This window comes from Strongylocentrotus purpuratus, unplaced genomic scaffold, assembly GCF_000002235.5.
Source record: "Strongylocentrotus purpuratus isolate Spur 01 unplaced genomic scaffold, Spur_5.0 spur5_scaffold_4, whole genome shotgun sequence".
Classification (NCBI taxonomy): Eukaryota; Metazoa; Echinodermata; class Echinoidea; order Camarodonta; family Strongylocentrotidae; genus Strongylocentrotus; species Strongylocentrotus purpuratus.
Window position 1 is genome coordinate 9,533,395 of NW_022145610.1, and position 26,444 is coordinate 9,559,838.

At 38.5% G+C, this 26,444-nt stretch overlaps 1 protein-coding gene across 1 annotated transcript in view; it reads right to left on the minus strand.

Annotated features, from left to right (window-relative positions):
• LOC584472 overlaps positions 1-25,272 on the minus strand; it is a 29,658-nt gene extending 4,386 nt beyond the window's left edge. The window contains exons 1-12 of the mRNA XM_030998221.1: positions 25,034-25,272; positions 24,093-24,287; positions 22,052-22,090; positions 19,561-19,806; positions 18,866-19,028; positions 17,403-17,530; positions 15,491-15,742; positions 14,170-14,226; positions 12,133-12,311; positions 8,966-9,151; positions 7,711-7,928; positions 7,128-7,227 (exon numbers count right to left, since the gene is read on the minus strand). Coding sequence (XP_030854081.1) covers positions 7,128-7,227; positions 7,711-7,928; positions 8,966-9,151; positions 12,133-12,311; positions 14,170-14,226; positions 15,491-15,742; positions 17,403-17,530; positions 18,866-19,028; positions 19,561-19,806; positions 22,052-22,090; positions 24,093-24,287; positions 25,034-25,106 — 1,836 coding nt within the window. The 5' untranslated portion in view covers positions 25,107-25,272. The remainder of the gene's footprint in view (positions 1-7,127; positions 7,228-7,710; positions 7,929-8,965; positions 9,152-12,132; positions 12,312-14,169; positions 14,227-15,490; positions 15,743-17,402; positions 17,531-18,865; positions 19,029-19,560; positions 19,807-22,051; positions 22,091-24,092; positions 24,288-25,033) is intronic.
• Positions 25,273-26,444: the final 1,172 nt, after the last annotated feature.

The following is a 26,444-nucleotide window of genomic DNA, read 5'->3' on the forward strand; positions in this document are numbered from 1 at the left end:
ATATATATATATATATATATATATGTTAATATATAAATGGTAGCTATTTTTGTCGGTATTCGGTGGCCTCTTCACCCCCCCCCCCTGAAACTGAAAAAGGTCTAGCGACGCCCCTGCCTACAACCCCCTTTTTGTCGCTTCCATCCTTTGCTGAAGGTAAGGGACATGATAGATCAACCCCTTGATGGCAACACTGCTACCCCCAACCGCACCCCCCGTGAAACACAAACAGTCTACGCCATCTATGAACTAATTGGACGAGAATTGTCAGTAATATGTACTTGTACCACGGAAATACTGCAGGGAGGGTAGGCCGAATGGTCGGACTGATGGGGGGGGGCACGCCCTTTTCTTTTCTTTTGTTCAGAAATGTTTTCAATATGTTTTCAATAAATGTTTTCTACAAATATTCGGGGCCATATGGCCCCCTCCCGCCTACGCTACAGCCGTGGGGTTTCCCCTATCCATTATTTAGCCTACTGATGTTTATTGCTTATTTAATTTACTTTTTTTTTATGAATAACAACCCTTATACCGTATTATGAATAGCGACCCTCATTTCGTATTATGAATAGCGAACCTCTAGTCCTATGATGAATAGCGACCCTCATTTCGTATTATGAATAGCGAACCTCTAGTCGTATTATGTATAGCGACTCTCCTTCCTTATTATGAACAGCGAACCTCTAGTCCTATGATGAATAGCGACCATCATTTCCTATTATGAATAGCGACCCTCATTCCGTATTATGAAGAGCGAACCTCTACTCCTCTTATGAATAGCGACCCTCATTTCGTATTATGAATAGCGACCCTCATTTCGTATTATGAATAGCGACCCTCTTCTCCTATTATGAATAGCGACCCTCATTTCGTATTATGAATAGCGACCCTCTTCTCCTATTATGAATAGCGACCCTCTTCTCCTATTATGAATAGCGACCCTCATTTCGTATTATAAATAGCGACCCTCATTTCGTATTATGAATAGCGACCCTCATTTCGTATTATAAATAGCGACCCTCATTTCGTATTATGAATAGCAACCCTCTACTCCTATTATGAATAGCGACCCTCATTTCGTATTATGAATAGCGACCCTCTTCTCCTATTATGAATAGCGACCCTCTTCTCCTATTATGAATAGCGACCCTCTTCTCCTATTATGAATAGCGACCCTCTTCTCCTATTATGAATAGCGACCGTCTTGTCCTATTATGAATAGCGACCATCTTCTCCTATTATGAATAGCGACCCTCTTCTCCTATTATGAATAGCAAACCTCATTTCGTATTATGAATAGCGATCCTCTTTTCCTATTATGAATAGCGACCGTCTTGTCCTATTATGAATAGCGACCCTCATTTCTTGTTATGAATAGCGACCCTCTTCTCCTATTATGAATAGCGACCCTCATTTCGTATTATGAATAGCGACCCTCTTCTCCTATTATGAATAGCGACCCTTATAAGTAATGAACCTTATTTCGTATTATGAATAGCGACCCTCTCGTCGTATTATGAATAGCGACCCTGATTTCATATTAAGAATAGCGGTCCTTATGATTAATGACCCTTAATATGAATTATGAATAGCGACCCTCATCTCACGTTATGAATAGCGGTCCTTATGATTAACGAACCTTATTTCTTTATGAATAGTGACCCTCTTTTGCCATTATGAATAGCGGACCAGGAAGTACGGGAATTTACACGTTATGAATAATGGTCCTTATGAATAGCGGACCTTAGGAATAGCGGTCCTTATGAATAGCGAATAGACCCCAATAGTAACGCCGACAAGACCGGCACCGGACCAACTACAGACCGAACGAAAATATTAAATTACTTCTATGGTCAAGAATCAGTCGGTTTTGGAGTCGGTTTAAAAAATATTTGTCGCTCAGCTTCATATGCCTTGTACAAGATAGGTGGTATTAGAAATTTTCTTGATAAAAAATCTACCGAAACGCTTATACATGCATTTATTACATGCCGTCTTGATCAATGCAACAGCCTTCTTTATGGCCTTCCGGAGTCGCACATTGCAAAACTCCAGAGAATCCAAAACTCTGCTGCCAGGCTTGTAACACGCACACGTTCTTGTGAACACATCACCCCAGTACTTCGCGAATTGCATTGGTTGCCGGTGACGTACCGCATTATGTACAAAATCTTAGTTTTAACTTATAAATGCATTCATGAATTGGCACCAATTTATCTGCAAGAATTAATCGAGGAATACAAACCCTCACGCAATTTACGGTCATCTTCACAATTAAACCTCGTATCTACTTCTGTGTCAACTCTCTCTTATGGTAATCGCTCCTTTCGCAAAGCTTCTGCTGAACTTTGGAACAAATTACCTTTAAATGTAAAAAACTGTCAAACCGTTAACCTATTCAAAACTAGTCTCAAGACACATTTATTCAAAATTGGGTTCGATGATTAATTATCTCTGTTCACTTTGATGTGTATTCCATATGTATTGTTGTTTGTAGGTTTATTTGCATTTTTAGTTTTGTATAAGATGTAATTGTATATCAGTCTATTTTGTGTGTATAGCGCTTAGAGACTTCGGTGGTAAGCGCTTTATAAGTAACGTTTTTATTATTATTATTATTATTATGGTTTGTCGGTGTGACTGAAGTATCAGCCTCTTGTATGGGATATTGTTCCACCAGAGACATGCAATATATTTACAGGTGGTTACTTTGAGCTACGTGCTGCTCCAATGACTGCCTCTACGTGAATGCGGGGACGGTTGACAAATTTAGTTTTATTACAGGATTCCCCATACCAACCAGACAGTTATTTTTCATGCAGAAATACCTCACTCGAACATGGAACCACCGGAATGTTGTGCTATGTGATTTTAAAGGTAATACGAAGTTTTGGTATGGGGTCATGAATTTGGTTCAAATGATCATATTGGAAGCATATACGATCCTACAATATTCAGTGATCGTTGTCGCGGACGAAATCGACTCCAAAGATATGAAATTGTAAATAATAAACACTTGAATAGCTCCCTCTCAAGGTCAAGACATTAATTAAGCTATAAAACAATGTTTGTTGAATAAAATCGACCGATTAGCTATTCTCGTTCGGAAATTATATACCACAACTACATACTATTTTCATGGTCGCAGCTACCATTGTACGGCCGTAGAAGCTATTTGAAATTTATCAAAATTTACCGGGAGCACCGGTAAATCTTTATATTCAATTTTTCTCGAAAGCAGAAGTGTTTCAGGGGCTAAATTTTCTAGTGCTTTTAATACATCCACAGGGGCATCAAAATATATCAAAATTGTAAAGAATCACTATCAACTCATTTTTCAAAATTTCCCAAAACTTTGTATTACCTTTAAGTTGCGGCCGACCCATTATTGAGACTATTGCAATGTCTACGCCAAAATGGTTGAACAAAAATATGTCGATACAGATCCATCTACCAGATCTTTATCACCTTTATCAAGTAGAATTTTCAGGATTTGTTTTACAATAGCGACCAGCTATATTGGTTCTATATGATACCCTCGAGAACGCGGTCTTACATAATGGTAATAACTCGATACGGTACTGTGCGAATTGTAACCCCACCAAGCACTTAGCACATAAACACTTGAGAGAAATTAAATCACCATAACCATGATAAACCTAGTCATAGCCCTCCCCCCGAGTCTCCGAGTTAATAACACAGATAAACTGATACCAGTGAAAACCCTATTTTCCAGTGCACAATTAATACTTAACTGCGATATCTTAATCAAGACCCTGAAGGAATTTTAGAATGCAACGGTAATTCAAGTCAATAATTTGTTTGCACCATGATTTTGCATTCAGTAATCGTGTGATGTCTCATACGGCTGGCTTTTGACAGACTGCGCCAGTTGCTGACGCACTCCTACGTCAGCTTAGAATAGAGCCCCAGCTGCCTATGAGGTGTCATTTCGATTTTGTTATTACCTGCGCTACTGCGCTAATCGAGCCTGTGGTTAACTCAAGTAGCATTGCTTCCGTTTGCAGTCACTGTCTACACTCATCGTCTGCACCGTTCGGAGCAACTTTATAAAACCCCACCAGACGTACGTAGGTTACCTAATGCTCTATAAATGAAGCTAAATCTGAAGAATTAAGTTTCTTAAGTAAACCTAACGCAAGACGAAAATCCAATTGAATTCCCATTGAATGTCCCCATTGAATCCCAATTAAATACCAATTGGCAATTTAAAGTACATGAAAAGTGAAACAATGGGTACCTATTGAAACCAATTGGCAATTGGTCAATATTGAATTCAACTGGCAATTAGTCCCTATTGAAACAAACTGGTAATTGGTCCACATTAAAACAAAGGACAATTTGTCCATATTGGAACAAACGGGCACATTGTCCCTGGTAATCGATCGCCATCTCATATCAATACTAGTCTTGGCTTATATTGGTAAATCGAACCGGATAGAAGAACCAGTGATAAACTGATACTTCGTAATCGATACTGGCAATGGTCCACCATGAGATATATTCTAATCTCATTTGCATTAACCCCATAACACAGATCATTTGAAGTGAATTTAAAATTAACCTTAATAAAAATGTTGGCTCTACATACATCTTAAATAAACATACATGTTGTTTCTTGGTTAGTAATCATATTCAATATAGTAAAACGTGAATGTATTTGTAACATGATCAGACAATCTATTGGTCAATAATTGCCGAAGGGAAATACAAATCACAAAATGGATGTGCATTGTCATAATTTGCTGATACGTGTGAAGTGATAATGAGTATATGCATGAGATACATAGATCTGTTGGTTTCTATTGGTTTCTATAGAACCTATTGGATTTTATTGGTCCTATTGGTTTATATTGGTCCTATTGGTTTCTATTTGTCCTATTGGTTTCTATTGTTCCCATTGGGTTATATTGGTTTTATTGGTCCTATTGGTTTTTATTGGTTTCTATTGGTCATATGGCTTTCTATTGGTCCTATTGGTTTCTATTGGTCCTATTGGTTTCTATTGGTCCCATTGGATTATATTGGTCTTATTGGTCCTATTGGTTTCTATTGGTTTCTATTGGTCCTATTGGTTTATATTAGTCCAATTGGCCCCATTAGACTTTAATGGGATTTCAATTGGACCAATCGGCCCCTTTATACTTTAAAAGGTTTTCAATTGGACCAATTGAAGTCCAAAATAGGGCCAATGTGTCCAATTGAAACCAATTGAGGTCTAATTAAAGTCTAATGTGGCCTAGGCCAATTAGGCCAATCTGGACCAATTGAAACCAACTGAAATTCTATTAAAGTCCCATTGAAACCTGTTAAAACCTTTTGAGACCAATTGAAGATCAATTGGTGTTCAATTGGATTTTCGTCTTGGGGATCCTATTCCTAACCCTAACCCTTACTCTAACCCTAGGTCTTCGACGTTTATGTACGTTAACAGTACTGGGGGGGGGGGTACATACCGAAAAAGTTTCAGGCCGAAATTCCACTAAAGTGGATCTGTGCGTGTTTTTTTTTTTTGCACAGCGCGCACAGGTACGTCTCATGAATGATTCACGACCCTCGCGCCAACTGCACACACAGCCACGCAAAGGCGAGTGTGCGGACCAGTCCATTAGCGAATATAGGTAGATTAAGCTCAATGTACAGAGGGATAACACATAGTTGTAATGTGTGCACTGAAGATGCATTGGGTAGAGTTGGGAATTTCCTCCATAAAACAGATCCATGAGTCATGACACTGGTTCAATGGATCACTCAGTCACAGCGCATTGCCAGCCAGTGCAATGCAGATACCCAAACGTAACAATGGCAATGAAACCCCCTGTGCATTGCTGCGGGCTCAGTCCTAATCATGGCGTGATATGACATCATAACTCTCTATGCTAATGAGCTTGGAGTGTCGCCAAATGTGATTGGATGGAAAAGATTAATCTTCTTACTTTTTCAAGGTTTCCGACCAATTTTTTTTAGACCAATCAGCTTGATTTTGATATATGACAGAACGGGATAAATTCCGCACTGATAAATGAAAACGCTGTATGCGTAGGGTAATCCGTCGCTGGGATACAGAGTCTCAAACACGGGGTTATCGATTACGTTTCCTGCTTTGAATTGTGCAAGTTCGTGCATTACTATGGAAGGTTGGTGTCAAAGTTTCACTTGAATTTCTTTCTTTTCAGGCCTCTTCCGACGCAAATACCTAAATTATTTTCTCATATTCTGGAAAATACAAGAAAAAAAATATAGACAATAGAATACCGTTCGCGCCAGCCTTGTATTTTGCAGCATTGCAAAGTTACACCAATATCTTTGACATAAGAATGTTTTTTTTAAAGCCTGTGCCCATTGGTTATAATACATGCGCGCGAGCATGCGTTCGAGACTCGCCAAAAGACACCACTTTTCCATATGTGTACAGTTAAGCTTAACTTTTGTTTTAGAATCACCGTTTGTCACTCTCACATGCCGCATCAGGGCCATTATACTAGGGACTTTTAGATTTGCACGTCGACAGCTTTGACTGCAACGTGTGACGTCATTTTAAGGCACTGCGCAAGCGTTACGTCGTCTCAGTCGGCAATCGAAAATGCGTCAACTTTGATTTTCCTAAATCTAGTACATACATATTGATATTTATATAGCGCTTTTACATGCTCAAGGTACTAGTATGCCGCGTACGCATAAAATATACTGTTCCTCAGGTAGACAAAGGAACATCCCTTCCCTGCTATTATGTAAAAATGTGTAGAACAGGTGTCACAGGCATATTCACCTGTTCTACACATTTTTACATAATAGCAGTGAAGGGATGTTCTTTTGTTGAGGGTAGAATGAGGAACTGTATATTTTGTCCTCTTTCTTTGTCCGTGATGTTCATAGTGTTACTTCATGCATGCATGTATATCGTCGAGTGCAATCTAAAAGATTTCTAATTGTAGTCAACATGGGCCGTTAAGCACTTTGACACGCATGATCAGTCGGCGTTCGTCGTGTTCTCGTCCACTCAATCTAAAAGTCCCTATTAACTAACACAGTACTACGGCAGTAAAATGACACATCGGGTGCAACGGGTACGAGGGGTACAAAGGGCTATTGTTGACACTCACCTCGTCGTTATCGCCAATAAAGGTGAAAGCATCGATACTAAATCCTTTAAAAGTTGGGGAGGCCAAATTGTAAATGACTGTTGTGCTATCCACGGCACATCTACAAAACACAAACACATGTAACGAAATAAATTTGCTTTTATGATGATATACGTTGTGCATTTTGGAACGTTACCCTAATTGGCCCTAATTGAGAATTTCGATGCGAACCCTCCCACCCAACCTCTAGGATATATATCAACTGGCCTGTCGGCCATCAGAGCACAAATCGACTGGCCCTCAATGCATCATATCGAGCGGCTCGTAGGGGGAAGCTCCCCAGACCCCCCATAGTTAGTCCGCCCCTTATGAATGGCACAGTGTATGTCCATTCATGCGAGGAGGTGCACTGCTCTTACTTGGTGGATGAAATGCAAAAGTCTGCGACCCCCATCCTCCAATAAAAACACCAAAACAATAACAACAAAACAAACACAAAAAAGGCTGGAAAAAAGCTTAGCCTCAATCGGTATATTTCAACCAAGAATCAACAGGATCAGATAAAAAGTGAGTAAGCAAATGTAGAAACAAAATAATAATCCACCCATTCTTGATGATATCATAGCGGGGATCGTCGCCTGGGTCCGGCGAGCTCGTTGCCCAGCACGACTCGATGAGAAGCGTGAGGTTCGTGACGGACGTCAGGCGGACGCCGAAGTATAGCGGTGTGCCGAGCGTAACTTCGCCGGAATCGTTGGTAGGTTGGTAGAAGCCTGGGGTTGTATACCGGTCCAGGTTTAGCGAGAAATCACCATACCCTTTCTAGAAAATGAGTACACATTTGAGAGAGAGAGAGAGATATTTCAAATTATATGTGTGTCTAAGACAGAAATAATTGCTAATTGGGACACAACAATTTACCACCAAAGTTTGATCGAGTCATATAAACTAACATGATAATAAATATGAAATAAATACTACAATAACAATTATCATGTGACATGCATGAGAATTCGCAATTTATTTCCAAACTTTATCAAAACTCAACACTCAATGAAAGGTTGATAATGAATAATAAAGTGGTTTTATTTGCCTATGGTCCAATGCTATTACGGGCAATACAGTTATTATTACCCCAGTATTTAATATCCATTTATTAAACAAAATTAATGTGGCCTTAAAAGCTCGTTCAAGTATGTAAGCACTCAGCAAGAGTCGAAATAATAATAATGATAATATTGACAATAATAATATTGATAGTATAAAAGTGATAATAATCATAGTAATAATACAAAAAATATCGGTGTCTTCTGCCGTTGTCGAAGTGACTGGTTCTAAACAACAGAGGCTGCACATGAGGTTAACCGCAAAATCATTCAAGCAACGTGATGGAGAAAGGATGAATTCAGTGTTTGCGGCTGGTGCGATCACTAGACTATTGTTTAGCACAACAATTGTTTGGAACCAGAAACCTTCACAACTTGGCCAGTATGACGTCACACTTCGGTAATTCTATTTAGCGCAAATGTCCTCACACTGTCGTGCACCTGGCTCTTGAACATGATTACACTGTTCTTGCCAAAGGACGTTGGTGCCGAGTTTGGATTACGACCCTCAACCCTTGGATTTATAGACAAGTGAAATGAACTACTATTCCACGACATCTCCACCATCCTACCACTTTGCTCCTACCATAATTCGCTTTTAATACTTAAAGGGATAGTTGAGGTCTGTTTTCAGAGCGCAAATGCCTTCAAAGTGCATGGTTATTGCTCTTATTCTTATCTATTACATTTCCACCAAACGTCGCTCCTACCAGAATTCACTTTACTTAAGCTACAAAGTAATTGAATTCTAACCTTTTCGAAAACACGAAGATTTGCTTCAGGCATGAAGGAGTCTTCCAAGACCTGTGTCCGCTCCAGGTAGCAAGTAACAGGGATCTGAAGATAGTGTTCTCTGGTAATGAGCTCATCAGTTCCATTTTCAGGGCGAGGCTTGTAATACGTCACCATGTTGGTAAATATTATGTAGTCGTCGTATTGCTGCAGGTATTGATGGGTAGGGGGGGGGGACGAGGGCACATTAAAGGAAATTTTTTATAGAGAAACTGTTATTGGGAAATAACAGTTTAAACAGTATTAAACAGTTGACCGTTTTTCTGAGAATGGTTAAAAGTGTTATCTGTTCTACCGATGATGATGATGATACTGATAGGCTTATCATTGTTGTCAGTAATTATGATAATAAGATATGAATACATAGTTTCTTCGTACCGGGTAACCATCTCAGGCGCGGATCCAGGATTTCTTAGGGGGGGGGGACCCAAATTTGAAATTATGCGAGCCAAATATTGGTACGTAATGGTGACCAGCAGTGACGTAATGCGGGGGGGGGGTGGGTGCAGGGAGGGGCGAGTTCCCCCTCCCTCTTGACGTTTCATTGAATTATTAGAGAAAGAAGACGTTTCGTTGTACCGTTTTCGAAAATAATCCTCGTCTAAATTCAGTTTTTCCCCGCCAGCGGGAAGCGTGGAAGCTTCTACGATTCATTAAACCATTAGAGAAAAAAGACGGTTCGTCGTACAGTTCTCGACTCTTAATCCTCGTCTAAATTCAGGCTCCCCCTCCCGCGCGAAGCGCTGAAGCTTTTAAGTTTCATTAAAATCATTAGATAAAGAAGACGATTCGTTGTACCGTTCTCGAAAATAATCCTCGTCTGAATTTAGTTTCCCCCCCCCTCCCACGCGAAGCGCGGAATTTTTGACGTTTCATATGATTATGAGAGAAAGAAGACGATTCGCTGTACCGTTCTCGACTCTTAATCCTTGTTCTGAATTCAGTTCCCCCTCCCCGCCTGCGCGAAGCGCGGAAGCTTTTACGTTTCATTAAATTATTAGAAAAACAAGACGATTTGTTGTAGAGTTCTCGACTCTTAATCCTCGTCTGAATTCAAGCTCCCTCCTCTCGCGCGAAGCGCGGAAGCTTTTAAGTTTCATTAAATCATTAGAGAAAGAAGACGATTCGTTAACCGTTCTCGAAAATAATCCTTGTCTGAATTCAGTTCTCCCCTCCCCGCCTGCTCGAAGCGCGGAAGTTTTTACGTTTCATTAAATCATTAGAAAAACAAGACGATTCGTTGTAGAGTTCTCAATTCTTAATCTTCGTCTGAATTTAGTTCCCCCCTCCTTTCCTGCGCGAAGCGCGGAAGCTTTGACGTTTTATTAAATCATTAGAGAAAGAAGACGATGCGTTGTACCGTTCTCTACTCTTAATCCTTGTCTGAATTTCAAAGATGTTCTTTGTCTGCTCCTTTTTATTCCTACGTCCTCTTCCTTTTCTCTCCTCTCTTTCTTATTTTGCCGGCGATTTTCGGGTACCCCCCCCCCCCCACAGCCCCCCCCCCCCCCCCTGGCTACGCGCCTGCGGTCAGATAAACACATTTTGATAACTTGTCCGACCCCAGAAGCTCAGGGGTTAAAGGCAATAAATTACGGTCAGATAAGCATTCAGGGGCCCGCCTTAGGGCACCTGGTGGGGTCGAGGCGGTGGAGCCCCCGGAGGCTCAGGGGTTTTAGACATTAAATTACCGTCAGATGAGCATCTAAGGGCCCGCCTTAGGGCCCTAGGTGGAATCCAGGGGCCACCAGAGCCCCCGGAAGCTTGGGGGCTTTAGGCATATTTTGATGCCTCATTATTTTTTTACACTATTTTTTCTTTCTTGCTCTCTTTCTTTTTTTCTTTTTCTTTAATATATATCCCTTTACAAAAAAGTGGAGGGGAGGGGGGGGGAGGGCTCGAAGCTACCGATGCCCGCCGTTCCTCGGGCCCTGACATGTAGGAATCTCAACAATCACATTTCTTGCCTGGTTGTAAATTTAGGAATTTGTCACATACAGACGTATAATTTACTAAAAAGTAAGGAAAAATCTCGGAAATTATGTCATTTCAGCATTATTTGTAATCCACCGTTATGGAATTATAGAAATAAACCACGTTTAAATTTGATTTCCCCCAAGCCCCCTACCCCCTATCAGTTCACCAGTATCTCCCCTTTCCCTTTCCTTTCTTCTCTCTTATTTTTTGTTGATTGTGTGTGGGGGGGGGGGGGGGCAACAGCATGGGAGGCAAGGCCCTTTCGGCCCCCCGATCTCCTTCTTCTCCCTTTTCTTTTCTTCTTCCTCTTCTCTCTTTCCCTTTCCCTTTCTCTCCTCTTTCCCTTTCCCTTCTTTTCCTTTCTTCTCTCTCTTATTTTTTTTTTGCGCGGGGGGGGGGGGGGGTCCAAGGCCCGCTCGGCCCCCCTGGAATCGCGCCTGAACCATCTAACTGGAGAGTAGCAAATGATGACAAAAGTTGTTTTTCCAAAAGACATTATTGCTATGGCAGGGACTGTCACCTGTACCTCATGGTCCACAATCCACCGACTTTATTTAGAACACTACTACACTTATACAAGGCCGAAGGTGATATAAAACCTCAACAATAAAATAACCCTCTGATTTACGATGGTCTGCCAAAAGGGTGAAAAATTTGAATTAACAAAATAGAGTAGGAATAAAGACATGGAATAAAACGTTTTTTCGTTTTTGGCCTTTATTGCCACCCATACATAGGAGGTCTATTCCAGGGTTAACGCATAAATCGCCTCTGAAGATTCAGGCATTTGGGCTGAGAATATCGTGCTTAAAAGAAAAGGAAAGACAAAAGTTTGGATTGACAGACAGATAGATGTATCTAGAAAAGATAATTGTCCCAAAATCTATGATCATAACCACTCTGTGTAATTCATCTAGCCAATATTATCATAATGATACATATGTTAGAATTCTGATCCCCTAGACGATATTATAACTATACGTCTATTACCGATGGAAAATAATCTTCTACGAGCACTGGTAAATATAGATAATTAACACGACCACTGAAAAAATGGACCAGCGATTCACGAGAGTACTATTATTGGATTCTCCATCAAGTACGGTGCTTTTGTGATGTATCAATGGTAAATAAAGGTTAGTTGACCATACCTCTTGCGTAGTACCACATCCGTCGTACATGGTGGTGATCGCAACATGCTGACTATCGTGATCGTATCCAACACAAGACTTGTCTTTGAAATGGACATCGCGGGCGTCGTCGCTGATATCGAGAAGGATTCTGTCCATAATGAGCGTCATCGACACGCTGTCACAAGTCAGGTCTGCCTCTGCGAGAAGATATAAAATGGATATTTGTCCATGATCAAACTATGAACTAAGTGCTCTTGCGATGTATGGACCTAACATGGCGAAATTGCATTTTTAATGCGTTAATCACATTTCACTTTCTTCTCAAATCTTCAAAATACATAAAATATGAATTTTTTGTTTAACTTCATTGTTTAAACAAAATCATCTCTCCGGAATAGAAGTACAAAAATTAATTGTACGTGAATCCAAAAGTAAAGTAATGTTTAGTTCATGTGATAACAAACAATAAATAGGTAATTTGTATTATTAATGTTAGAATAGTCGTACACAAAATTATTTGTCTGCTGAATGGTGTAATTTCCAGTAAAGCTTTGATTAACAGCGCTAATGAAACCTGTGAAGGCAAGGGGTCCACTTTATCATGGTTATTCAACCGATTGTTTTGTGCTGCTCATTTTGCAATTCACTTTCAGTGCGATGTCACTCTCACATGGTGCGTTAAATACCTAACGTCTCTCTAACGCAGTCCTGCGTCACTAATTTGACGCCGCGTGTGCATTGAGTAGCTTGCAAGCACAAAACCTTGACGGAACGCATGGCAGAGGTTCTGAGCAAGGAGCCTATAACGAAAGTGTAGACAATAGGCCCTGTATTGTACTGCTCGTGACTTATTTGACACAACCTGAGATTAAGTTAGGTTCTGCTCAAGACTTTATCTTTTTTCATGGACAATTCTTCTGTGATATATTTCTAAATGGAAGTGGAAATATGATAATTCGAACATTACAATTCACCCTTACCAGAACTCAATCTGATTCATAATGTTCTCATGGGGGAATTAAAAATACCTCAGCTTAAATAGATGTTTGTCAAAACCTTACCGACAACAAAAAAACTATAATTCTATAATTTCAGAAGAAGACTTCTAATATTCAAACAAACTCCAGATATAGATGTGCTGCATTTCAAATCGATTCAGATCAATGCAAATAATTATCATTTAGTTTAATTAAGTTCGACATCATTTCAATATTTGGTTGAGCTAGGACGAAATTTAACATGAAGCTAAATCTCTTCTTTGGGGGAAAAAAAAGTCAACTGAGACAAAAGGATTTATTTTGGAGTAAATGAAGACAGAGAAAATATTATATGTATTGCTTTCATGGTATTGCGACTGTATGGGATACAAACGAAATCAAAATACGTTAAGAATTTCCAAGGATTCTTCTTAATTCTATTTCGTTTTATCCGAAATTGATAATCCGAAACAATTTTGTATAATGTTCAGAATTCTGAAAGTTCATAATACATTTTAATTTAATTATAACTTTAGAAGAAGACTTATAATTTGCAACCAAACACGAGAAATGGATGTCCTGTAATTCAAAAATTAATTTAGTATTATCCACTTCAATTAAGTTTTTACTTTCAATCTGTATTTAGTGGAGCTAGAACGAAGTATAACATGAAGCTGAATGTCTTCAACCTAAGGGTGGCTTTATGAAAAAGATTACATTAATCGTGAGAAAGGTATCTTAATGAAATTATAAAAAAACATCAACAATCATTCTAATATTTATGATAATAGTAATAATTATAATAAGGATAATGTTAATGATTACGATTGCAATAATGATTCGGTCTTATTACCCAAGGTTACCACAGCAATTACAATACCGCTCATCACACGGACCCTGTAATTAGTATTACCAGATATACCCAAGCAGTGGTAGGTATCCATTAAATACATATATCCATATATAGAGTAAAACCCTTGTAATAACTGAAGAAGGATCGAACCCGGGAACTCTCGTATGTGAGTCAATAGCATTCACCAATATACCACAGTGCCCCGCCTACATTTGTATGACTCACCCGGATCAGCTTGGTCAGTAGTAGGGTTGTAAACTTCCGTTGTTGTTGGCATTTCTTCTGCAAAGTATGATGACAGGAAAAATGAAACACGACGGAGCATAAGGCAATGTTCTATTCAAACTTTTGATCTATACTTAGTACAGTAGGCCGTTCAATCTACAATTTCGAGAAAAGATTTTTTATAATATTAAAACAAAATAATTATGATAGCTTTCAATTTGGAATTCCTATTCAAATTTAGGAGAGACTTATTATTTGGGCCTACCATCAATTAACTTCCGAATGAAATGTCTTACAAAGGGCCCTGTGTCATATCTTTACCCCGGCTGTAACAGAGCTACCATGCTAATACGCTTAGTCACTCTAGACATTCTTCCTACCGTATACCCATTTACTTCACCTGATTGGGAAGTATTTAACGTTGATTCTCGTTAGGAAACTCCCGATTGAGGACACGTAAGCATAGATTCTCGTGTGGTACCTGACACAATTCTGGTATTTACCCAATGAGAGATGTTGTTTTACATCCCACATATTCAATGTAACGCACTGCTCCCTTTTCCAATGGCCCAAAAGGAGAGGTAATCATCGCACATTACCCTCATCCGAAGACTCTCCGACTAACTCGGGCGTATTTTTAGCTGGGACATCCAGTTTTTTGTGTGCGAGACTTACGCACCTGCTATAATGGTATTTCTACCAATTAGCACGGTGTCAGCGCATAGAAACTGCTTATCATATCCCTTTACAAAAATACATTCTGATAGATACAATGCATTTCGCGTGGACGTAGCACATACGCGGGCCTGTGTGTATTTTTGATATATCGAAGTGTTTTAATGGCGGATCTAGCATCCTTTTGAAGCGGATGGGGGGGGGGGGAGGGTGTGGATGGCAAAAACTGACTGTTTTCTCTTAAAAGCAAAACAAATAAAAATGGGGTCAACAACTTTTTGTGAAAATAAATGTCTGACAAGCGAAAGAAAAAATAATAGGTTTATGAAATAAAGAAGAGCAATATTCTCAGGTGCCTCCTGTAGAGAATATATATTATGGTTGGAACACAATTAGGGGGATGCACTTTCTTTTGCAATCAATGGTCCACCTGTTACTAATTCAGTTAAACCCAACCCCTGGTTTGGGATCACGTTTAACGAAGGAAAAAGGTATAGCTTAACTTCGTTATAGTTATTGCACCATATTTTATTAAAATTCTAAATAGAATATGGGGAATGTGTTCTTAAGACTCCCCCATGACCCCCCACTCCCTGGATCAGCCACTCTCATGACGGTGTATTCGAAATGCGAATCAGATACAAACCTTGATACACATGTATGCCATGTGGATTTTGGAAAGTGCTGTGGTAGTATAAACTGTAACCGCTGCTATTGCTGGTTGAAGTTACACCAATTGCATCATAAATCCAATCCGTCCATATTATAGTGTCGTCGACGACTGCTAGGTCGTAAGGATGAATCGACGATGTCGCCAGGTGAACCATTCTGTCGTTGCCCCAGAGGTCGACGGACTCGATTTGATCGGTTCCAGCGTCGCACCAGTAGACCCGTGAACCTAGGCATTGATTTACGAAACCTTCATAAGTACATGTTCACCGACATCTTATTGAAACGTGTCTCAATGAGGTAGAATTATTTTATTTTATGTGAAATAGTATATAAAAATTGTTGTTACCAAAACGGTTGTACAACCTTTATTGATAAAAGAAAATGATAATATAATAAAATAAATTACCATGGTTAACTTTTGTAATGATTCAAACATACTTACCACATACTTATTACAAGAAAAATCTCAAAATTGCCATATTTCATGTCTTTCATCTGATTGCATACCTACCTATCAATTAACAATATATGTTTTCCATAACTCACCAATGAAAATGTAAAATGTAATTTATTAATTTTTACAACCAGTACTCTCTCTGTCGAAATTGTACTTTTTACCTTATTTTCGATATGTCTGATATACACTCTTATCCTCAGCATTATATTTTATATCACTCTATCTCTCGCTTTGTCTCTCTTTCTCTCTCCCTTTCGCTCCCTCTGTCTTTCTCTATCTCACACTTTTCCTGGATCTCCTGTGCTGTCTGCACTATTATCCTCCCTACTTCTCTTCTATATTTCCCGCCAGCCCAATGATGATTGTGGAATAGAATTAAGCAACTGTTAGCTGTTAAGCAAATTTTATGAATTGTATTGATTTGTATATAAACACATGTGTACACCGATTTATTTAGAAAATGTATTCACTGCGTGATATGTCTTAATACTTTTTATTTTTGTATAAATATTTGTGTTTGTACAATGTACAAAGTTCTGCAATTCAGCCATCTGGCTGCAAATGAATTTTTTACTAAAACCATTACCATTACCATAACCATCAATCTTAAAACATAATTCCAATGGGATGTGAGCGAACGTGCATGACGGTTTCGCGGAACGATGCCCTGATGGTTAATACAAACATTAATTCAGTTCATAATCATTAATAATTTGATCATCATTATGAAAGAGTTTCATATCTGACTCAAAATATCATATCCGCCAACTTTTAATTTGTTGAAGAAAAAAACTCCCAAGGAAAATTAAAATGTTGCGCCATGGTGAAACGTTGTATAATATAACCGGCCAGGAAAATATACAAGTATCATATAAAGAATAATCCAACCCAATTGTATGGCAATCATGCACATTCATTTGCTTTTGCCATCAATCAATAAGGGTCATTATTTATCACCAAGGTCCGCGGTAAACTTGACTTAGTGTATTCATCGATCCAGGGGGTAATCTCTATAAAGTATTATTGGTCAGAGGGTAATTTTCTAGATGATAAGCAAATGTCCCAGGGGTAATTATCCTAGGTGTGATTGTCCAGGGGTTATTTTCCTAGTGGTTATTGTCCGGGGTGTATTTGTCCTTGAGAGTTCTTGTCCTAAGAGGGTTCTTGTCCTAAGAGGACAATTGTCCTAGATGTTAATTGTCCTAAAGGGTAATTTTTCCGGGGGGGGGGGGGAGTAATTTTCTCGATGCTAATTGCCCGGATGATCTTCTCGGGGGGGGGGGGGGTAATTGTCCTAGAACTTAATTTTGGTAGTGTACTATAATATTTTGGATGATTTTGATGGCACATAATTATTTTGTTCAATAAATTAACAAAATTATCCAGTTAATTTTTGTTTAAATTGTTTGACGTTCAATGTTATCCTTACCGTCAGCGTTTAATGCCAACCCATTGGGATATATGATGCTAGAGTTGACAATGACGTATCTGTCCCCGCCATCAAGATTGGCCCTCTCGATTCGACTTGGGGCACTCCAGTCCGTCCAAATCATCACTCTGTGTGAGGGTAGAGAATAATAATGATAGTAATATTACTACTACTACTACTACAACTACTACTAATACTACAAGTCTACAACTGCTACTAATACTAATAATACCACTTCTCCTACTACTAGGATACTACTACTACTACTACTACTACTACTACTACTACCAGGGGCGGATCCAGGAATTTCTTCCCGGGGGCACACGGGGGTACACGTAGAGACATATATAAATATTTGTTTTGGTCCCAAAAAAATCTCTCTTTTTTGGCCGGGGCCGGTGGGGGGGGGGGGGGGCACGTCCCTGTTTGCCAGTACTTTATTGGCAAACTTGGGGCTTATTTTTTGGCCGGGGGGGGGCACGTGCCCCCTGTGCCCCCCCCTAGATCCGCCACTGACTTCTACAATTACTGTTATCACTACTAATACTACTTCTATTACTACTAGTAGTACTACTGCTACTACTTTTGTTTACCAAGGGAATTCTCTTCAGCTTCAATGCTGTTCTTCCAGAGTGCCCGGCGATAGTTATATATTCACAGCTATTGGTAGGTTTCCCATTTACACCCGAGAGTGCCAAACGTGTATGTATGACTCACCAGAGGTCATTAGTACAGGGTAATAATTCGAACCATCAACTATTGGATTGCGATTCAAGTGAATTGAACTTCTAAGTTACAACACCTAATGCCCTTTGACATCTCCGTGGCAACTTTGAAAGTATAAAGAAAGTTTAAAGAGTATTAACACAATCGGGAAATGAATGAAAATTTGAAACAATTTTTTTGCAAATTAATATGTACATGTACAGCGTTTTATCATCGAAGGGCATCGGAAGTGTCCGGAAAACCCAAACGTTTGACACTTTGACTTTTCATTTTGGAATATGCACACTTTAGATGGCGTCAATAAACCCATAAAAGGTAATAGAGCTCAGCATAGCCCAGTATTAGGTATTGATTTTATCACCTATTTGTTGAGCCCCAATGAAGTTACTTTAAAAATCAGCCAAGTCGGCTTTCCTTTTCCGACTTCTTTCATATACAATTCAGCATCCTATACAAAGTCAGAAGGGTATTGAATAATAAATTAATCCAAACTTAACGCCCTCCTAGCTCCGAATCGATGATCTGAATATCACACCAGGAAAATTGATGGATGCAGAGGAGAGAGAGAGAGATAGTAATTTAAAGATTGGCGGGGATAAAGAAGGGGAAACAAAAGAATAACGAGAGAGCGATTTGGAGAGATAAAGATAGACAGGTGTGTGTGTGTGTGTGTGTGTGTGTGTGCGCGTGTGTGTGTGTGTGTGTGAAAGAGATAGAGGGGATTAAGAAAAGTTTACCCTTCTACTTGGTGTACGATGATTGCGCGTGGACTCTCTATGTCGGTATTGATGAGAATTTGCTGAGAGGATCCGTCGAGATTAGCCGACATGATTCGGTCTAGGGTTTCATCGGTCCAAAAGACTTTACCACGACTGGTATCCAACGCTAGGTTTTCTGACCCTGCGAAGAAAGACGATGACATGATAACATTCAGGGAATACAATTAGAAGAAGGAGGAGATTAATAAAAAAAAAAGATGAAAAAGAGGACGATGGTTATGATACAGATGAGAGGAAGGATCAAATCAAACAAATAAAGAGCACCAAGAAGACTTTTGGGGGAAAGACGAAGAAGATGAAGATTAAAGAATAAAGAAGAAGTTACAGAACATTCCCCAAAAGCAAGAACATCAGCATCAAAAAGAGAAACAAGGTGAAAACAACAAGAAGAACAATCAGACGTAGAAGGTAAAGCAAACAAGTCGAAAATTACAAAGGAAAAGTAGAAGGAAAGAAGAAAAAATAGAACAACATAAAATAAAAGAACAAACAAAACTAAAACAAAACAAAAATCAAAACAAAGAAACACAAAATACAGCATATTGTAGGTCTTTTTTAAAAACAATGTTTTTTAAAATTTTCTCATAAAGAAATTTTAAATTGAAATTCAAATCTTAAAAAGGAAAGAGAAATCTTAGCTCAATAATACTCACTGCCGACAATACTGCTATTGACGATGACGCTTTGCATAGTGCCATCGATATTCGCGCGTCGTATGGATCCTGACGTTTCGGTCCAGTACACCATGCGAGTAGCCGGATCGTAATCGACGCCTATCGGTTGAGAGACGGAACCGAAGGGCAGAGCATAGAAGGTCAAAGAGTCGAGACTGTCGCTGGAAAAGTCGGCCATGTATATTGCCCCTCTTGAATTGTCAGCTACAAATACCATCGATTCCGCTATACATGAGAGAAAAACAAACATGGAAAAGGTTTATCGTACATCATGATCAGTTCAAACTCACACAGAAGATTTTGAATAACAGGGCCGTGCCTTTTTGATGAAGTGATTCATTCGTATAAAACATGGTCAAATTTGCGTTCAACATAAATAGTTGCGCTAGATTGATCACAGATTCTCAAAAATCGCTAACTTACGCAATCTTATCTCTTTAGTACACAGCCACCGGGCATGGTGGCTCAGTGGTTAGAGCGCCCGTCTCATGAACGGGTAGTCGTGGGTTCAAACCCCGGCCGAGTCATATCAAAGACTTTTAACAATGGGACCTTCTGCCTTCAGCATATGAGAAGGGTAGTAATGTTATGCACGGCCCGCTGGAAGAGCAGTTTCATAACTGAAGTGCCTACCCTGTGTAAATTATTATTATTATTAAACATGTCAGTTTCAATACGCTCTTGAGCAGTGTGATGCGCTTTGGCACCTCTTAGTAGGAGACCAGCCGGTAGGTCCCGTAACCAATCTCTGGAAACAACGGTTTAAAAGTATTTTTGTGTTCCTTGATGAATACCGAACCGTTTTGACTCGGGCTGCCCCTTGAAAATCCCAGGCATTTTCGTGAGGGGCCAACAAAGGTCACACAGGGGTCGAAATTTAAATATATTCAAATCGTGTCAATATGCATATCAAATTACCCGTCTGGTCATGAGTATTCCAAAAATGTATAGTTTGCTATACCTCCGACCTAAAATGAGGGCGCTATGGTCAAAAAGGCTGAAAGGTCAACGCAATTTTGACCGGTGGTCAAATTCACCAACCATGTTAACCTTATCAAATTGCATATTAAATTACTCGTCTGGTCATGAGGATTCCAAAGATGTATAGTTTGTTATACCTCCGACCTTAAATGAGAGCGCTATGGTCAAAAAGGTCAATGCACTTTAGACTGGTTGTCAAGTTCACCAACACGTCCGATTCTAATGATTTTAGTGTCTAATTATATGTTTTCGGACATGGCAAAGTCAACTATACAATTTTCAAAAGTAAAAGTGCATACCTTGACCATGAACATTCAGAATGGCTGCCGTTTCGGTGACAAACATTTAACAACTTCTTATCCATGGGTTAGGGGGAATTTTCAAGGTTATGGCAACCACTTTTGATTAAAAAATTTGCTTGGTTGAATTTGTTATGTCAGAAAATATATTATTAGACACTAAAATCATGAGAATCGGACGTGTTGTTGAATTTGACCACCAGTCTAAATGCATTGACCCTTTTGACCATAGCGCTCTCATTTAAGGTCGGAGGTATAACAAACTATACATCTTTGGAATCCTCATGACCAGACGAGTAATTTAATATGCAATTTGATAAGGTTAACATGTGTTGGTAAATTTAAGTACCGGTCAGAAGTGCGTTGACCTTTCAACGTTTTTTATCATTGCGCCCTCATTTTAGGTCGGAGGTATAGCAAACTATACATTTTTTGAATCCTCATGACCAGACGAGTAATTTAATATGCAATTTGATAAGATTAACATGTGTTGGTGAATTTGACTACCGGTCAGCAGTGCGTTGACCTTTCAACGTTTTTTTTATCATTGCGCCCTCATTTTAGGTCGGAGGTATAGCAAACTATATATTTTGGGAATCCTCATGATCAGACGAGTAATTTGATATTCATATCGACACGATTTGAATTTCGATCCCTGTCTGACCTTTGTTAGCCCCTCACGAAAATGCCCGGGACTTCAAGGGGGCAGCCCAATTCAAAATTGTTCGGTATTCATCAGGGAACACAAAACACTTTCAAACCTTTGTTTCCAGAGATTGGTCACGGGACTTACAGGCTGGTCTTTTACTATCTGCGCTTTCGTTGCCGACGTTTTGAACATGATCCAAACTTTGTTACGACCAGGAAAGTGGTGGCAATTATAGACGCCTCAGAAAGGCTCGATAAACGATGGAGAAGATTGAAAATACCAAACCACGATCCACCAAACTGTTTTAATGTTTTCTGGACGGCAATATCGTCTTCTTTTGAAGTGGGGGTATTATGAAATTCACAGGAGAAGTTTCCTCTTTATCACTGCATGGCACAGCAAAAATAACAGAATGTAATTCTTTCGAAATTTGTATTGTTATAGATTTAGTAAGAGTATAGTGTTGTTGTTATTATTATTAACAATATCATTGATGCTAGTAAGTTTCCCCAAGGAAGAGTTTATTTGTAGAATAACATACCTGTCATGTTACCCGTCTCAGGCGTAGTCACACTCGTATCTATTGGTAAGGAGAGAAAGGGAGAGAGAGAGATAACAAAACAGGGGAAGCAAAGACAGAAAGGAGAATAAAGACAGGTAGAGAAAGAGAGAAAGAGAGAGAGAGAGAGGGGGAGGGAGAGGGGGAGAGAGAGTGCGGGCAAGAGGGAGAGGGGAGACAATTAAACACAACTAAAATCATCGTGTCAAAGATTAACATTCATAAAATTCATGCCAATACTATTGGAAGAAGCGTTTGATATCAAATCAATTCAAAGCAAATATTTCCCACTGTAAAACAACACAAATAAACATCAATGACAAATTATTGTTCTAAACAAAAGTTGCGTTATCATAGAAAGTACACAAAGGGTTTTTAAAATTGTCAGGTTTTAAATGTCAGGTCTGTGAAGTTTAAAAGTCAAATTGCAATGCGATCATCATAGAATGACTAACGATGGTAAGGCTTTGCGTATGATATTGAATTGCATGTCCTCAGCACACTCTAGACACCTTGTTGGTGTATTGTGGTCTCGTAGATACGTAACCGGACTATTTATCGCATGGTTCGCGGTTCGAGTCCGGCCAGACAACTGAGCTCATTTGTAAAGCCATTAATCTACATTTGCCACACTCCCCCGGCTGTGGGAAATGTTTACCCGGTTGGAAGAAATCCCCATTAATTGTTAAAGGAAAACCAACATTATGAGCGAATTGCTCTTGAAGAAGAGAGGGAGGAAAATCTTGGGTATAACAAATACAGTTAGTGTCGTACCAGGGAGTCGAAACTCCTTGGTCGTATCAAGTCAGTATGTATTTAAAAGTTGAGTTGTCAAAAAGAAAACATTGATTTTAGCCCTTATAATGACTAGGAGAGAGAATAGCTTATGTTCGCTTGTTCGGGGTTTCGTATAATACCTATTCTAACTTTGACAACGAATGCAACCACAATTACGTTTAATCTGCGGAATATGAAAAATTAACACTGACATATTGGTGTAGGCTCTTGACACTCAGACGAGAGGAACTGGGTTCGATCTTTGCTCAGTGCTAACTTTAAGTATACGTTCATATACTGTATTGATCCATCCTTGCACCCATTGAAAGGGGATAATAATAATATAGGTTTTCCCGCCCAATTTCATCAGGGTTGCATTCGAATTCATTCGGGAAATTCATTTGCGCTCCTTGAACCGCCGCAATAGTTAAGTGAATGTATTCGTAATATGAAAATGGAGATATACGAGCTCTTGCTTCGAAACGGTTCGTCAGAGGAATGAGCTTTTTCAATATAAGGCAAAGGTCAAGGTATATAAAGTTTGCATAATTTATTCAAAAAGATGCAGATTGCAAAGAACATTAACATTAAACAAAAAAGACTGCCCAAAAGTCCGTGAACAAGATCAAATTATTATTACCGTTCTTCTTATTGTTATCAATATTACTATTGTTTTTATTACTATCATTATTACTAATTTTATTATTACTGTGAAATTATCATTATTATTATCATTATTGTTGTTACTTATATTGTTATTATTATCAGTATAATCTTTATCGTCATTACTTTTGTTATTATTACCATTATAATCGTCATCATCATCATTACTTTTGTTAATATTATCATTAATTATTATTACAATTATGATTATTATCATATTTATTATTATTAGTAGTAGTATTCGTCGTCGTCGTAGTAGTAGTAGTAGTAGCAATATTAGTAGTGAAACCTGTATTCAAAGACCGCTTAAGTGAACCGTGGAAATTGTTTTTATAGGCAGGCGGTCTTCATATTCAGGTTACTTTTAGTACATGTTTAATGAGAAACCATATTAAAGGTAAACACAAAATGCGGTCTTTATGGACAGGTGTTCTTTCAATACAGGTGCTTACTAAAGTTTGCACTAGTAGTATTAGTAGCAGAAGTAGTAATATCATTAAACTTACGCTAGTACATTCACGATACTAAGCTATGGAATAATTACAGAACGAATGTAACAGACAAATTTATTGCCGTGACCTACCTATCGTGCAGGATATAACCTGCGACATCGCAGGGGACCAGTAGTCGGGCGATCCCGAGTAACAGTAAGAATAGGTCGCACCACCTGAAGCTAAATAACCAGTAGGACATGAAAACACTGCGTACGTCCATGGTGTGTAATTCGCTTGATCCGGGTTTATTATGACGTTGGAACTGGGATTGGGACGCGAGCAATCTGTTATGGAGTTAAAATGGAAGGGGGGTTGAGGGGGGATTCAGCGATATTTATCTAAAGTCAACGCACAGACTCGCACTAATTCTTGAAAGAAAGTGCGTCATGAAAGGATTTAGCACGATCGCAAAGGGCAAATTCAATAGTCTATTGTGACCCACATAAATCATGTTTGGTTTATCCAATACGTAATTTTAAAGTTCGAATATTTTAAAAGGTAATGGACAATGCTTTTGAAATTTTCTCAGGTTTTGCTAACGTGATATATATTTGTTTTTATTTCGTTTTCTCAATTCATGTCCGAAATGGTAAAAAAAATAATTGAATTTGAGTTCGAATTCGAATTCGAATTCGAATATGAATATGAATTTGAATTTGAATTTGCATTTGAATTGAAGTTGAGTTTTGAATTTGAATATGAATTTTGGGTTAAGTTCGAATTTAGAATATAAATATAAATTTGAATTGAAATCTAGATCATGTCACATATAATATATCAATGGATAAGTAAGAAAAATTCAGTTAGTAGTAAATTGTGCAACAATAATTAAAGCAAGTCAGTCATAATGATTTTTCCTATTCTGAATCAATATTTTATTCAACTTGGAATTTTTATTATTTTGCATATTTAAATTGTAACGGACTAATATTTAAACTAGAAAATGAAAGCGTATAATACATGAAACATCATCAGCCATATTCAAACAAACAATCCAAAATTCAAATGACGAAATATCCGGATTTCTTACCTTGTAGAGATGGAGCACATTGTAAAAGAAGACAAAACAGAAAGGAAAACACGAATTCTTTCAGATCGGCCATCCTTAAAACAGCACCCCGGAATGGGTATGATATTATAAACCTGACTGTTTAATAATGACTGTGCGGCAGATTCCAATTTGTCCAGAGAAACTTTTTTGTTTTCGTTATAGTATAGTTTACTGCTGATCGTCTTGAACGTGGCACCTGTCTGCTGCCAAAGAAAATGGCTGAATGAAGATAGGAGGAAGTGATTATGGTTATAAATTGCCTCTCACATCAGGATATTAAAAAGAGCTATGACGCAAATACTTGAAATGTATGCTCAGATGTTGATTGGGCAGATTTTTTTTCTTTTAATATTACTTTATGATTAAGCCCATAGATTGCAAACGTATTGTTGACATTCAGAAGTCGATAAAAATTCATTCCGTTCCGACTTGTCAGCCCGAGGATGGAAACAGAAGCTGATTTTCTCACATTATTACTTCCTTTTTGGGTGCTTATGTTGCAATTCATAATATTTTCGAAAGGTAAATGTTGAGAATGAGGCGCGCGAATAAGAGAAAAAAATGTGCCTTTTTTTATTACCAATGTCTGTGTTTGCTTTATGTATACATGCACATCAAGGGAAATGCATGCTGTTTCTTTCCCCTTTTTCGGTTATCGACAAGATGACACTACATCTTCATGTTTTTGTATTAATTTGTTTGAAGTTTGAGTTTAGTTTGAAGTTTATTATCCAAACAAAAAGTACATCAATATATCAATCAAATGTGAATGTTTAACATTAAACGAATAAATGGAACCAGAAAATAGCATCAAAGTGACTCGGTAACATTGTTGGAGGTTGATGAACAAATTTCTTAATTTTTGTATAAAATGTTACTTATCATATTCCTTCTACTGGACTAACCCTCTGACATGCAAACAGCCCTGAAAAAAATTCTTAAACCACGGAGGTATCTAGGGCTTTCTTTGAAGGCGTCACTGTGCATATCCTCTAACAGTGATTAACAGTAAATTCTCTCAACCGTTTTTGAATTTTCCCAACCGTTTTTTTCATGAAAAAAAAGAGACATAAAACAGGCTATTAAAAATCTGTCAACACTTAAATATCTGGAATGGTATGTAGAGTCAGTTTATTGCTTCGTGACGATTTACATTCACCTAAAATGTAATTAAATTGTAATGATATAGTTGGAAGAATATTAAGGAATCGATCAGATCTGTTTACCCAGTTTGTATCATGAATAATGGTACGTTTTCATTCAAATTTTCAGATTATTTTTAATTGTACATCTAGCGTTGAAGTCACTACCTTAGCACCCCTATCTCTCATCTGAACAATGTTACCAAGTCCCTTTAAGTGATAATCGTGTCTGTTACCACTAACACACA